The 15,511-nt window shown below is 43.4% G+C and overlaps 1 protein-coding gene across 2 annotated transcripts in view; it reads right to left on the reverse strand.

Annotated features, from left to right (window-relative positions):
- The window catches only part of SLC17A5 (solute carrier family 17 member 5), a 77,360-nt gene extending 62,479 nt beyond the window's left edge, over positions 1 to 14,881 (reverse strand). The window contains exon 1 of one of the 2 annotated variants that reach the window (XM_074947988.1): positions 14,794 to 14,881. In XM_074947988.1, coding sequence (XP_074804089.1) covers positions 14,794 to 14,866 — 73 coding nt within the window. In that variant the 5' untranslated portion in view covers positions 14,867 to 14,881. Of the gene's footprint in view, positions 1 to 14,788 lie in introns of both variants that reach the window. The other variant, XM_074947989.1, reaches the window with a different exon arrangement.
- Between the last annotated feature and the right edge of the window lie 630 nt (positions 14,882 to 15,511).

The raw sequence follows: 15,511 nt of genomic DNA on the forward strand, positions 1-15,511 counted from the left end.
ACCATGAAAGAGTGTAGCCATTGTTCTAGAAAATGTGTCTTTTTAAATACCACTGCCTCTTTTTTTTTCTCCACCAGCTGCATGTGTTTCAATGATCACAGGATCTTCTCCTTCCCAGAGGCTAGTGAAGATTAGAAGGCGAAAAAAACGCACTCGTGATGAAATGTTCTCTGAGCTCATGGTGTCCTCCTGCACTGACATAGCACAGATGACTGCGTGGAGGCAGACAATGTCAGAGTGCAGGAAAGCACAATATGACCGGGAGGAGAGGTGGCGGGCTGAAGAGAGTAAGTGGTGGGCTGAAGAGAGGGCTGAAGCTCAAATGCGGCGGCAGCGTGATGAGAGGAGGCAGGATTCAATGCTGAGGCTGCTGGAGGATCAAACCAATATGCTCCAGTGTATGGTTGAGCTGCAGGAAAGGCAGCAGGAGCACAGACCGCCGCTACAGCCCCTGTGTAACCAACCGCCCTCCTCCCCAAGTTCCATAGCCTCCTCACCCAGAAGCCCAAGAAAGCGGTGGGGGGCCTCCGGCCACCCGGCCACTCCACTCCAGAGGATTGCCCAAGCAACAGAAGGCTGGCATTCAATAAGTTTTAAAGTTTTAAACTTTTAAAGTGCTGTGTGGCCTTGTCCTTCCCTCCTCCACCACCCCTCCTGGTGCTTCTCTCCTCCACCACCCCTCCCGGGCTACCTTGGTAGTTATCCCCCTATTTGTGTGATGAATGAATAAAGAATGCATGAATGTGAAGCAACAATGACTTTATTGCCTCTGACAGCGGTGATTGAAGGGAGGAGGGGAGGGTGGTTAGCTTACAGGGAAGTAGAGTGAAGCAAGGGGCAGTGGGTTTCATCATGGAGAAACAAACAGAACTTTCACACTGTAGCCTGTCCAGTCATGAAACTGGTTTTCAAAGCTTCTCTGATGCGCACTGCGCCCTCCTGTGCTCTTCTAACTGCCCTGGTGTCTGGCTGTGCGAAACCAGCAGCTAGGCGATTTGCCTCAACCTCCCACCCTGCCATAAACGTCTCCCCCTTACTCTCACAGATATTATGGAGCGCACAGCAAGCAGTAATAACAGTGGGAATATTGGTTTCGCTGAGGTCTAACCGAGTCAGTAAACTGCGCCAGTGCGCTTTTAAACATCCAAATGCACATTCTACCACCATTCTGCACTTGCTCAGCCTGTAGTTGAGCAGCTCCTGACTACTGTCCAGGCTGCCTGTGTATGGCTTCATGAGCCATGGCATTAAGGGGTAGGCTGGGTCCCCAAGGATACATATAGGCATTTCAACGTCCCCAACGGTTATTTTCTGGTCTGGGAATAAAGTCCCTTCTTGCAGCTTTTGAAACAGACCAGAGTTCCTGAAGATGCGAGCTTCATGTACCTTTCCTGGCCATCCCATGTTGAAAAGTACCCCTTGTGGTTTATGTACTCACCGGCTTGGTGCTTCGGTGCCAAGATAGGGATATGGGTTCCGTCTATGGCCCCACCACAGTTAGGGAATCCCATTGCAGCAAAGCCATCCACTATGACCTGCACATTTCCCAGGGTCACTACCCTTGATATCAGCAGATCTTTGATTGCGTTGGCTACTTGCATCACAGCAGCCCCCACAGTAGATTTGCCCACTCCAAATTGATTCCCGACTGACCGGTAGCTGGCTGGCGTTGCAAACTTCCACAGGGCTATTGCCACTTGCTTCTCAGCTGTGACGGCTGCTCTCATCTTGGTATTCTTGCGTCTCAGGTCAGGGGAAAGCAAGTCACAAAGTTCCATAAAAGTGCCCTTACGCATGCGAAAGTTTCGCAACCACTGGGAATCGTCCCAGACCTGCAATACTATGCGGTCCCACCAGTCTGTGCTTGTTTCCCGGGCCCAGAATCAGCGTTCCACCGCATGAACCTGGCCCATTAGCACCATGATGCCCATATTGCCAGGGCCCCTGCTTTGAGAGAAGTCTGTGTCCATGTCCTCATCACTCACGTTACCGCGCTGACGTCACCTACTCGCCCGGTATCGCTTTGCCAGGTTCCGGTGCTGCATATACTGCTGGATAATGCGCGTGGTGTTTAATGTACTCCTAATTGCCAAAGTGATCTGAGCGGGCTACATGCTTGCCGTGGTATGGCGTCTGCACAGAAAAAAGGAGCGGAACGATTGTCTGCCGTTGCCCTGATGGAGGGAGGGGCAACTGACGACATGGCTTACGGGTTTGGCTTACAGGGAATTAAAATCAACAAAGGGGGTGGCTTTGCGAGAAACTGAATGGCCCCCTCAAGGATAGAACTCGAAACCTCAAGGATAGAACTCAAAACTGGGTTTGGCAGGCCATCGATTTCACAGAGGGAAGGAGGAGAAAATGAATACAAAACAACTCTGATCTATTTCTTGTTTTGAGCCACTTCATCTATCTTTATATATCTTGCTGGCAGCAGACCATGCAGTACGACCGCATGCCGTCATCATCTCCTGGGTGCTCGGCAGAAGACGGTGCAGTATGATGACTAGCCATCATCTTCTGCTGGCTGGAGGTTAAAAGACAGTGCACTGCCGGTAGGACTGAATCGCCACGAGACGAAACTTAAAAGGGAAATGACCTGGCTGAGTCACTCCCATGTTTGCCCAGGCACCAGATTAAAAGAGCACCCAGGACTACGTCGATGACGGCTACCAGTCATACTGCACTGTCTGCTGCCAAAAGGCAATTAACTGCTGCTGTGTAGCAATGCAGTACCACGTCTGCCAGCCCCCAGGAGACATACGGTGACAGTTTGCTGAATGGACTCCATGCTTGCTGTGCTGTGGCGTCTGCACAGGTAACTCAAGAAAAAAGGCGCAAAACCATGGTCTGCCCTTGCTTTCATGGAGGGAAGGAGGGAACAGGGGCCTGACGATATGTACCCAGAACCACCCGCGACAATGTTTTAGCCCCATCAGGCACTGGGATTTCTACCCAGAATTCAGATGGGCAGCGGAGACTGCGGGAACTGTGGGATAGCCACCCACGGTGCAACGCTCTGGAAGTCGACGGTTGCCTCTGTACTGTGGACACACTCTGCCGACTACATGCACTTAGAGCACTTGTGTGGGGACACACACAATCAACTGTATAAAACTGCTTTCTACAAAACCGACTTCTATAAATTCGACCTAATTTTGTAGTGTAGACATACCCAGAGAGATTTTTTGGGCAACCATGAGGAAGTTAGAATCCATTTCAGAATCACTGCTTGAAAGTTTAGCCTTTGACACAGCCTAATACATGAACTCTGCTGGGAATGTTTTTACTTAGGACCTGTGGTTCAGTATTACTTCATCCAGCATCAGAGCCTGCCACTGCCTCAGGTGACATCTTTCCAGAGGCAAACAAAGTGGTCACAACTGGTGCTTTGCAGTGACTTTGGTTTACTAACAAAGGGAACAATTTAACTCAGAACTAGAGATTACCAGCCTCCTTATGCTGGTCAGCAGTCCACCAAGCCCCTCATGGGCTTCTAATTCCCTTCTAATTCCCTTTGCTCCACCCCTCAGTGCAGGTAGTTCCAGCCAGGTCTTTCTCTCTAGCTGATAGAGCTTCTTCCCCAGTCCTTCTTCACTCCAGGTACCATCTGGATTTCCTACACATTTCTGTCCTTCGTTCCCTTGTTTCAGATCATCAGGGTCCAGGTTTCTCTCCAGTCTGCAGAGCCCACTCTGAGGGAAACTGTGGCAGTCAAATGCCAGGTTTTGGACCTTTCCTAGCCCCTGGGCTCCCTCTCGTTCTGAGAGCAGACTCCATCTTATGGAAGACCCTGCACAGGCTATAATGTGACATCTGGTCACCTAACTCAACCACAGGCTAGGCCTAGGCCTAAACCCAAATCCAACTCCTGGGAGTTGGTAACTAGTCACAAAAGGAGCTGAGCCGAACCCACTTTGAAAAGCCAACTTTCCCTCCCCAGCAGAGGGTCATTAGCTTTGTTCCCACTCTTTTATATCTTGATAAGATTTGCATTATCTTAAGTTTCCTTTGTTTAAAATTTTTACTATTACACTGATAATTATGTTTAGATGATTATTTATTTGCTTTATATACCTGTAGAACTTAAGATGGCACTTTTGTAATACAGGTGCATTGGGAGAGAGACTGTGGATCTGATTTTGACTTCACTTACACCAGTGTAAATCAGGAATAACTCCAGTGAAGTAAGTGGAGTTACACTACGATGAAACAGATGTGAGAGCAGAATCAGCCCCATAGTTTTCTTTTATAAGCAAGTAGGTATTTGAGCAATCAATTTAATTGTAGTAGAGCAGAGCGATGAACTAATTTTTTGGTTTGCTGGCAACTGCAAAAAATTGAAAAAGTTTTTGATTCCAGTCAAACTGAAAGTGAAACATTCTGGAATATTTCAGCAAATTGACCAACAACTTTTGCAAAGCTGTTCCATGTATAATTAATTAAATCACCAGTGGACTTGAACTTGGGTCTCCCCACTCAGTGCCCTTCTCATCAGGCTGTTGTATTATTCACACTCACTTGCTACTACAGTGAATATTCAGGTATTTTATTACAAGTTAAATTGCTTCAACAGCAGAAATTGAGAGGGCCCTGCCCTGGAATATCGTATAGCTCAGTGGCTATGGCATTAACTTGAGAGGCAGAAGACCTATGTTACACTCTCTGTTCTACATCAGCTAAAGGTAGGAATTGAACCCATTTCTCTTACATTGAAGGTGAATGTCTTAACTGCGGGGCTAAAAGTTGGGGGATGGCTCAACTCCTCCAGCCATTTTCTGAATAGCTGGAAAATCCCCTTGTGAATGACACCCTCTTCTCCAATTTTTTTTGGTTGAAACTATTTGGCAAATTAGCGTCAAATTTGCCAATAGTTTCGGGTCTACCGAAGCTGCATATTTTGGCAAATAAATGATTTGTCTGAAAAATTTCACCCACCTCTAGATTTCAGGGAAACAAAATTGATTTTGCTGTAGTAGAACTTAGTAGCATTGACTCCTAATCTGAATTTTTTGCATAGTATTTGACTCTTTTCTTTCTTTTGCCATGTTGGCCAATCCAAAAGGGTTTAGGCCATTGGTGGACCTGTGCCACAAAGACGATATTGTCCTGCTTGGCTATACTCTGAGGTAGATTTATAGGATTAGTATTCTCCCACAGTAGCTGTAAACTCTCATTAATAATAATTTTCCTGTCTTTACTATAGTGGGTCGCGGCTTTAAATTTTTCATTTAGGATTTTTTTCCCCTGAGAAGTTGACTAGAATGTGACTCTTCAGTGACTCCTTACAAGTCAGATTTGGATGAAGGTTGCTCAAATATAATACACAACATACTCTTCTTTTCCCTTTTCCCATTTATGTTGTACTGTTATATAAACAGGTTTCAGAGTAGCAGCCGTGTTAGTCTTTATTCGCAAAAAGAAAAGGAGTACTTGTGGCACCTTAGAGACTAACCAATTTATTTGAGCATAAGCTTTCGTGAGCTACAGCTCACTTCAAGTTTCCCATGCAGGATTTAATAACGAACAATGCTACATATTGTTTATTTGATGTTTGGATTTTCTTCAGTAACCTTGTGAGAGAAGGTTTGTGTTCTGTTTATCTCTCATTGGGGCAACAGCTTCAAAACTCTAAATTTGAAAGTGCAACAATATATGCTGAGGACAAAATCTGTGGACGTGATGACTGACAGGAGTGAGTAATAAAACAATGAGTTCAGGATCAATCATAGCAGGTCCCAGGATACTAGCCAAGGTAATCAGAAATCCATGGCTTGCAAGGCTAAGGATAGAGGGGCAAAGAGTATCAGGAACAAAAGAAATCAATATAACAATGGTATAGACCCGTTACTAGCTGGAGATGGCAAAATTGTTAATGATGCAGAAAGGGCTGATGTGTTCAATAAATTTCTGTTCTGCATTTGAGAGAAGCAGGATGATGCATTCTTACCATATGAGGATGATGAAATACTATACAATCCTGTAGTAACAAAGGAGGATGTTAAATATCATCTGCCAAGGATAAACATTTTAAAATCCACAGGCCTGGATAACTTGCACCCATGAGTCCTAAAAAGAGTTGGTTGAGAAGATTTCTGGCCCACTGATATTAATTTTTAATAAAATTCTAGGAATAATAGGAAAATTCCAGAAGATGGGAAGAGTGCTAACGATGTGCTAATATTAAAAAAAAAGGAAAGCAGGATGATCTGGGTAATTATAGGCCAATTAGCCTGACATCCATTCCAGGGAAAATACTGGAAAGCTGATAAGAGATTCAGCCAATAAAGAATTAAAGGACAGGAATATAATACCAGTCAACATGGTTTTATTGAAAATAGGCCTTGTCCAACAAACCTGATTTCATATTTTGGATGAGATTATAATTTTGGTTGATAAAGGTAACTGCATAGATGTAATGTATTTAGACGTTTGTAAGGCATTTGACTTAGCACCACATGTATTCTGATTAAACAACGAGCACTATACAATATCAAGAGAGCCCATATTAAATGGATCAAGAACTGGCTAATTGATAGATCTCAAAAAGTAGTTGTCAATAGGGAATCATCACTAATTGGGGGTGTTTATGGTGGGGTTCCCCAGGGATTGGTTTTAGGCCTGATGCTATTCAAGGTTTTAATCAATGGTCTTGTATACAAAATCATGGCTGATAAAATTTGCAGATGACACAAACATTGATGAAATGATAAAGAATGATGCGGATAGGCGAGTCATATAGTGTAATCTGAATCACTTGGTAAACTGGACCCATTCAAACAAAATGCATATAAGTACAGCCAAATGCAAGGTCACATCTTTAGGAACAATGAATGTAGGCCATACCTACAGAATGGGGGACTGCATCCTGGAAAGCAGCAATTCTGAAAAGGATTTAGGTATAATCCTGGAGAAGCAATTGAACATGAACTCCCAGTGTAATGCTGGGCAAAAAGGGCTACTGAGATACTTGGATAGATAAACAGGGTAGTAGTGAGTAGAAGCAGGAAGGTGATTTTGCCACTGTATACAGCACTGGCAACACCATTACTGGAATACATACAGTGTTGCTGTCCACATTTTAAAAAGGATGTTGAAAAGCTGGAGAGGATGCAGAAAAGAGCCACACAAATGATTTGACGGCGAGACAAAATGCCTTCCAGTAAGAGACTTAATCTGTTTAGTTTATCAAAAAGAAGATTGAGAGAACACATAAGTGTATAAGTATCTTTATGCGGACAACATATTGGGTACAAAAGAGCTTGTAGAAGAGTGGACTCACTGCTGGAGTGTCTCCTCATGGCTGGGTGTGGCATCACTGTCCTCTCTAGGAACCCCTGCTGACGGTCACTCCAGCCCAAGGTGATCTGTCTCTTCTTGAGACTCATCCTTGTAGTCAGGTCACACTTCACCCCCCCGCCCCAACCTTTCAGGGTAACAAAGTCCAGTCAAAACAAATGTCCAACCTCTGCATCCTGTGTGCCTCCCTCAATTCTGGGCTTAGTGGTTTTGTACACCCCTTTCTCAGGACTTCCAGTAGTCCATATCCCCTTCTCAGGGGCTTCATGCCACCTTACCAATGCCTGGTAGGGGAACCCAGGCTCACCCTCTACAATGCTTTCCAGTCCAAGGACCTAGGACAGACAGTCAAGACTCACTCCATCAGACTCCTTGCTGTCACCACGCTGGACTACTTTTTACTAAACCTAGAAGAGCAACTACAAAGTTCTTCTCTACATCACCCTTCTGCTCCCAATGTCCTCTGTTTATAGTATCACCTGGCCCCTTTCCAGATGGGTTGCATCATTAATTAGGCCTGGCCCATCATCCAGGAGCTCTTTACTTCTGTTTACCCTTTGTTCACATGTGTGGGGTAGATACCTCATCATAAGGCTCTTTAGTCTAGCAGAGAAAGGCATAAGAAGAGCCAATAGCTGGAAGTTAAAGCAGACAATTCAAATTAGAAATAAGACACACATTTTTAACAGTGACAGTAATTGACCACTGGGACAAACCACCAAGTGAAGTAGTGGATTCTCCATCTCTTGTTGTCTTCAGATCAAGACTAGATGCATTTCTGGAAGATATGCTTTTGCCAAACACAAGTTATTGGGCTCAATACAGGGGACACTGCGTGAAACACTACAGCCTGTGTTACACAGCAGGTTAGACTAGATGATGTAATGGCACCTTCTGGCCTTAAACTCTGTGAATCGCTGACACAAATCCATCAGAAAGCTGCTGTTGAGTAGGGAGGCCATGATCACATATCCACACAGAGGAATGTGTTGTACAAAGGGCAGAGCCAGATTCTAGTCACGAGTAAACATACCAGGGCCAGCTGCCAAGATGGGAAGGGATGGGCTGACACTGCTCTGAAACAGACTGTTACTCTTCTGCTTTTCTCCTGCTTGGATGCTCTGGGAACGGGCTGGGTGAAAAATTTCTGTGGAAACTTTTTCAGTGAATTATTGGGTTTTCAATGTAATGATTTTTTTTTTTTTTTGCTGCATATGCTTCCTTAGAAAACTTTCAATTTATTGTCAGAAAACTGAACATTTTTGGCAGAAAATTGGTTGCCCCAAACTGAATTTTGTTGGTATTTTGAGTTTTTGATTTTTAAACAAAAAGCTGATTTATTTTTGTGAAACAATCTTCTCATTTTCCAAAAAGCTATACTCTGTAATCAAGGGACAATGGCATGTGTCCAGGCCAGGCTGATGTGATAGTGAATCAGGCTGATGTGATCAGGAATCCAGGCACAGTTGTGACCTACTCCCTTCCATTCCATATGGCCTTTCATCTTGACAATCTTGTAAATGACATGCAAGTGTCCATATAGCTCCTGCCCCTTAAGGTGTCCCTTACAGAACCATATCAGTCCCTGTTGTGTCCAAAATGGCTGTTGCACCCAGAAACCAATGACACAGTCACAAAAAGCAAACTATATCTATTTATTTTTGTCAGAAACCTCCCTAGACAAGTAACCATTCATTTTCCTTGCCTTTTCTGAGATTTAATTATCACCTCTTGCTGCCTACAGTCCATTTTAAGAGAAGAGTTAGATTTTGGTGGTTCGATCAGGAGTAAATGTATCACAATCCAGGTCACCAACTGAAGGATATAATTTCTAAATAAATTAGGCTCTACACTAGTGTCATTGTAGGTAATCCATTCACACCATTCAAACAGCAAATATCTGTTCCATTGTTAGGAACTCCAGAGTGATGGCCACTTTGACCAACTTGGGTAGATAATAGATTCTGTTTCTCTGGCTTGCCGAATCCTGTTGTAACACATCATAGAGGACTGGGCCGGTGCAACCACTAGGCGAACTAGGCGGTCGCCTAGGGCACCAAGGGGTTGGGGGTGGCCAAAAGCACGCTCTGGGGAGGCGGTGGAGCGGAGGTGAGCTGGGGCAGAGGGGCACGGGGAGGGCCGCCTGCAGTAGTAATGGGGGGTGGGGGCTGGGTGGCGCACAGGGGAACCGCTCCCTGCCCCAGCTCACCTCTGCTCCGCCTCCTCCTCTGGGCATGCTGCCCCGCTGTGCTTCTCTCCCTCCCAGGCTTGCGTGCCAAACAGCTGATTGGCGCCACAAGCCTGGGAGGTGGGAGAAGCGGCGGCGGCGGTGTGCTCGGGGAGGAGGCGGAACAGAGGTGAGCTGGAGCGGGGAGTTGCCGCATGGCTCCCCGGGCCGAGGGGAGTTGCTCCATGGCTCCCCAAGGGGCGAGGGGGCAGTGGGGAGCTGCCGCGGGGGGGCGCCTCAGGGCGGAGGGGAGCTGCCACAGTGGGGGTGCTTCAGGGTGGAGGGGGTGGTGGTGGGGAGCTGCCACGGGGGGGCGCTTCAGGCGAGGGGGGGCGGTGGGGAGCTGCCCCGGGGGGGCGCTTGAGGGTGGAGGGGGGGCGGTGCGGAGCTGCCGCAGGGGGGGCCCCTCAGGGCGGAGGCAGGGTGCAAGGTGGAAGTTTCTCCTAGGGTGCAAAACATCCTTGCACCAGCCCTGATAGAGGATGTCATAAATATAAAGGGAAGGGTAACCACCTTTCTGTATACAGTGCTATAAAATTCCTCCTGGCCAGAGGCACCATCCTGTTACCTGTAAAGGGTTAAGAAGCTCAGCTAACCTGGCTGGCACCTGGCCCAAAGGACCAATAAGGGGACAAGATACTTTCAAATCTTGGGGGAAGGAAGGCTTTTGTTTTGTGCTCTTTGTTTACGTGGTTGATCTCTCCTGGGACTGAGAGGGACTAGACAGAAATCCATCTTCTCCAACCCATCCTAATCCAAGTCTCCAATATTGCAACCAGTATAGGTAAGCCAGGCAAGGCGGATTAGTTTATCTTTTGTTTTATGTGAATTTTCCCTGTGTTAAGAGGGAGGTTTATTCCTGTTTTCTGTAACTTTAAGGTTTTGCCCAGAGGGGGATCTTCTGTGTTTTGAATCTGAATATCCTGTAAAGTATTTTCCATCCTCATTTTACGGAGATGATTTTTACCTTTTTTTTTTTTTTTTAAATAAAATCCTTCTTTTAGGAACCTGACTGATTTTTCCATTGTTCCAAGATCCAGGGGTTTGGGTCTTTGATGATTTTGTAACCAATTGGTTAGGATGTATTCTCAAGCCTCCCCAAGAAAGGGGGTGTGCAGGGCTTGGGGGGATATTTTGGGGGAAGACGTCTCCAAGTGATCTCTTTCCCTGTTCTTTGTTTAAAACACTTGGTGGTGGCAGCATACTGTTCAAGGACAAGGCAAAGTTTGTACCTTGGGGAAGTTTTTAACCTAAGCTGGTAAGAATAAGCCTAGGGGGTCTTTCATGAGGGTCCCCACATCTGTACCCTAGAGTTCAGAGTGGGGAAGGAACCCTGACAGAGGAGCAGAATATTTGGAGTTGATTTAGTACCTGTGGATTACTATTTCCTGTGTCAGAAAACTCCAGAGGCATTATAGACCCTGCTGTCAGAATGTGGGCTCACTCTCTCTGGCTTACCTGGCCTCTAGGCACATGTCTGGGAGCTTAACCTTTTTCTTTCCTCTGCTTTCTTCTTTACCTGTAGATTACTCATGGTCCAGATAAATGGTGGCTACTATTGAATATTGACAGATGATGTGTATTTCTTTCCTCCTGAAATGGGGTTAGACGAACCAGACCTCTGGAGTCTATAGTTATGTTCCTTACTATTTTGGAAATACAACATGTTACAATGTCCCAACTGTGCTTTACTTATGCTCATGGCAGTACTAGTAGACTTTAATCTTAATAATAATAAATTCAACAATGACCACATTAATATCTGAATGGCTAAAGTAATTATTATGGCTTTTGTTTTCTCTGCTCCAGACACTAGGCACTTTGAGAGTGGAAGAACATAATTACCTATGTTATGCACCAATGCATAACATATGGATAGTATCCCTTGATCTGCATGGATCAAGCTATGAGGTAATACAATGACACATACGTCTGTTTATTTAATTGTGGATGTTTTATAAATTACAAAGTCAAAAATGTTGTAAGCTTGTAATACCAATAATCCTACAGGAACTGAGTTTTTATAACTCAGTTAATTTCATTGGAGTTCTGAGCTTTCTCAGCTATCTGATCAGAAAATGCTTGAGTCATGTAGGCTATTACAAACTGATCCACCTAAACTAAAATATAATGTCAGCACCTCTCTCAGACAGCCTCCCATTCAGGGACTCCCTTCTTCAGAACCTAATAAATGTATTTTGGTGGGGAAATGCAGATTCTAATAGAAGGGGTTGCACTTGTTCAGTACAAGTATAACCCTTGTTGTGCTAGGCAGTACTACGTGCATGTCTGTGGGGAGTGGGTTTATGGATTGGGGTGGTATTGATCTGCTTTATGTCATTTTTTGTATAATGGGAGCCAGATACAATGTCAGCCCTTACTGGTGTCAAAGCACAGCATGTCAGAGTCTGTGCTGCACCTGGTATGGCAGCCCAACACAGTGCCTATGCCAGACAATTCTCCCCTGATCCTTTATGGGCTTTTAATGGCCCATAAAGGGTCCAGACAGGGAAGCCGAATCTCCCGACCGGTGCCAACCTCTATCCTGCTCCTCTGACTCTCCATGTTTCACTAAACCAACTCTAGCAACCTTCAGAAAATCCTGTTTGTCTCTTTCTCTCATGTGTATGTGCCTGGGAATCGTTACCCTGAAAACTGTCTATTTTAAGCATGTAGAGACTGTCAAGCAACCCCTGAGGGCCTGCTGCTTTGGGCAGCTGAGCCTGCACCACTTTATTTAGAAAATTCTGTTTGCCTGCCTATCACCTAGATTATACCCCCAACTAGACACTTGAAATATGTTTACACTGCAATTAGACACCTGCAGCTGGCCTGTGCCAGCTGACTTGGGCTCCGGGCTATTTAATTGCAGTGTCAACATTCAGGTTCAGGCTGTAGCCGGAGCTCTGGGACCCTCCCACGTTGCAGGGTCCAAGAGCCTGGGCTCCAGCCTAGCCTACACTGCAAATAAACAGCCCCTTAGCTAGGGCCCTATGAGCCTAAAGCAGCTGGCATGGACCAGCCCCAGGTTTTTAGTTGCAGCTTTGGTGTGCTCAAGCCCCAGGGCATTCAGAAAACTTGTGTGCTCTCAGTAACCATCTTTCAGAATTCCCTAGCTGCCCCTTTCCTGCTTGCAGCCCTGCTTGCATACAGCAAAATGACTATTAGCACACACAGACATTTTAAAATTTTGGCATTAACCTCTCTACCTCAGTTCACCTATCTGTGAAATGTGGGTCTTAATACTTACCTGCCTTTATAAAACGCTTTGAGATCTATGGATGAAAACTACTGTAAGTGATCGGTACTATCACATGGATGTCTGGCTTATGTTTATGGAACTTTTTGCCTGAAGAGATCAAATTAAGCTTGAGCCTGCCAGTAATTAGGTCTAGATTGCTTTTTCAGGAGAGCCTTTCCTCCAGGAATGGTGCCTGTGAACAATAACCGAAAGACATCTCCCACCTATTAATTATAAATGAATAAACCTCAAACCCAAATTCAGACATTCAATCTGATAGAGAGTAATAGCATCATTTTTTTAAGGACTCTGATCCTTCTTAATTTTGTAAGGTAGTATGTGCTTTAGAAATATCACATATAATAGTTAGATAATGAGTTACGCCTGGCTGTACTATGCTATAAGGACATATTGAGCTATAGAACTTCCCATATTTCTGGATGAAATAATCTAATAAATAGGCTTGGAAGAATTTGATTTTTTTAAAATAATTTTGATAGATAATATATTTATTTTTAAGCATTTTTCCAAGTTTTATTGATTTAAATTTTCACAGTTGTGCATAATTACAGGTTTATAAGGATTTTTTCTATTTTTATCAATCAATTTTTTTACAATTGCAGGAAATTTTGGAGCGGTCAGGCAAAAGAGGAGTCCAACAAAAACTATTTAATAATAGTAAATGTTGAGATTCAAAAAAGTTAAAGCTTTATAACCATTGAAATACAAGTTGTCACTATCACACGTCAAAATAGTCACAGCGAATATCCTTAAATCAAATTCTAATAACTTATCCAGAGCATTTTTGTTTCTTTGCCTATCTGTAAATTTTGATTATGGAAATATTTTTTCATCAGTTTGTGTGTGTACAGTGAAATAGACATTGACCAACATTTGCTGATAAACATCTAATCCTTCCACATCTAAGTAATTGTTAGAGAAAAATGTTTTCATAAAAAATGTTTCCACCAGTTTTTTAATGTATTTAATTGTAAGTGAAGTAATAACATATGAATGCATGTACTGCAAAAGGTAATAATGTCTTTTATGACATTATGGAAACATTGGCTTTCGAAGTTCCTTTTTAACACTGAAGTTTAAATGAACACTTTAATTGTGGGATAAAGTTTGACATCATTGAATTCTCAGAGAAGTCACATTCTTTATGATGAATCAGTACTAATGCACACTAAAGAGTTTAATGAAAGTGGACTTTTCTTGGCTCTTTCTACTGTGTTCACAACAAAAGAGGGAAGAAATGATCTTATGTAAACCACTACAACAAAGGGAACAGAACTTAAGCTAAAATGAAAAGGTTAATATAACTTGGTGTAAATGGAATTTTATAAAGTACAATTGAAAGGAAATAAAAATAAACAAATACTTTTTTTTGTCGTTGTTTCGTGAATAAATTTCAATGGGGCAATTTTTTATGACAACCTGGTGCCATTAGTAAAATCTCTTAAAATCTCTCACCCTGATAAAAATAGTACACTTTTATATGTTTTAATATTCCACTGTTGGAACAATTAAATATTTTGCAAACAGAATAAAAGGGTAAACTCAAATAAAATGCACTTTAAACTTTTATTAAGCACAGGCCAAGAGCTTCCTTGATCTATCTCATTCCCTTTAATAGAACCCAAACCTTTGAACACAGAACACAATACTTCTACTGGGTCAGTAATTTGGTTAATGCCTAATCAACCTAAATTCAGCTTCCAAAGTTAATTTTTCCTTATAAAATCAGGATAGTTGGCAGTTATGCCAAGTGTATTGACCATTTGAATCCTTACAATATTTCACTTTTGCTGGCATTTCCCCCAGAAATTCTAACTGGTGTGGCAAACATGTTTTCAGAGTTACTGTACTGTGTTCAAAGTTAAATGGTTTTTATTTCAGCTTCTACTGTTTTACAGAAGAATAGATGTTCCTGCCATACTATCTGGAAGCTCCATTCTAGTCTTTGCACCATAGCAATTCAGCATTACCAAGTATTATGGCTGTCGATGTTCACAAACCTTACTCATGCCATTGATGTCAATTGGACTGCTTGCCTGAGGAAAGTGAGCAGCATTTGGTTCACAAGCTGTATTCATTTAAATCCACAGGTTTTTCAGCTTCTACAATTTGTTTCAGGTTCTTGAGGATGTGGAAGAGTAACAGTAAATGGTTCAGCTGGCTGCTAATGAAACTGTTACATATGGAATGTCCGCTATGAGGGATATATCAGCAGCGTGTAAATCTTTAGGTCTGCAGTGTGTATCCAACTCCAGAACACAAAAACAAACAGAAATGGATTTTTCCACTGGTTTTGCTGGCTGGCAATCCCACTGCTTTGAATGCAGTGATGACTTCTTATACCTCACAAATGCAACCCTCAGTGTGTCCACTTTGTTGGGCTGAAGCATCTGAGGATTATTAAATCCTTTCATGTTGCATGCTGTGCTTTCAAAATTATTCTAAAAGGACAGAGTTCTGGCCCAGGACAACTTTCCTCAGAGAGTGATCTCAGTAACTTGCTGTGCAGTGCCCAGCTTCTAGTTGCATGCACAAATTAATCTCTAAGGTGTTGCTAGGAGCCAAGCATTTAAAATGGGCTTATAGACTGAGACTTTTCCAAATGGGTATTTCTGTGGTCTTGGAAACTATACCCCCAGCTAAGACATTTTTCTTGGGTGAACACAGATCTCTTAGCAGTTTAATAATACCATTATAATCAGTTACTTTGGATTATTGCCATG

This window comes from Natator depressus, chromosome 3 (genome assembly GCF_965152275.1).
Source record: "Natator depressus isolate rNatDep1 chromosome 3, rNatDep2.hap1, whole genome shotgun sequence".
Classification (NCBI taxonomy): domain Eukaryota; kingdom Metazoa; phylum Chordata; order Testudines; family Cheloniidae; genus Natator; species Natator depressus.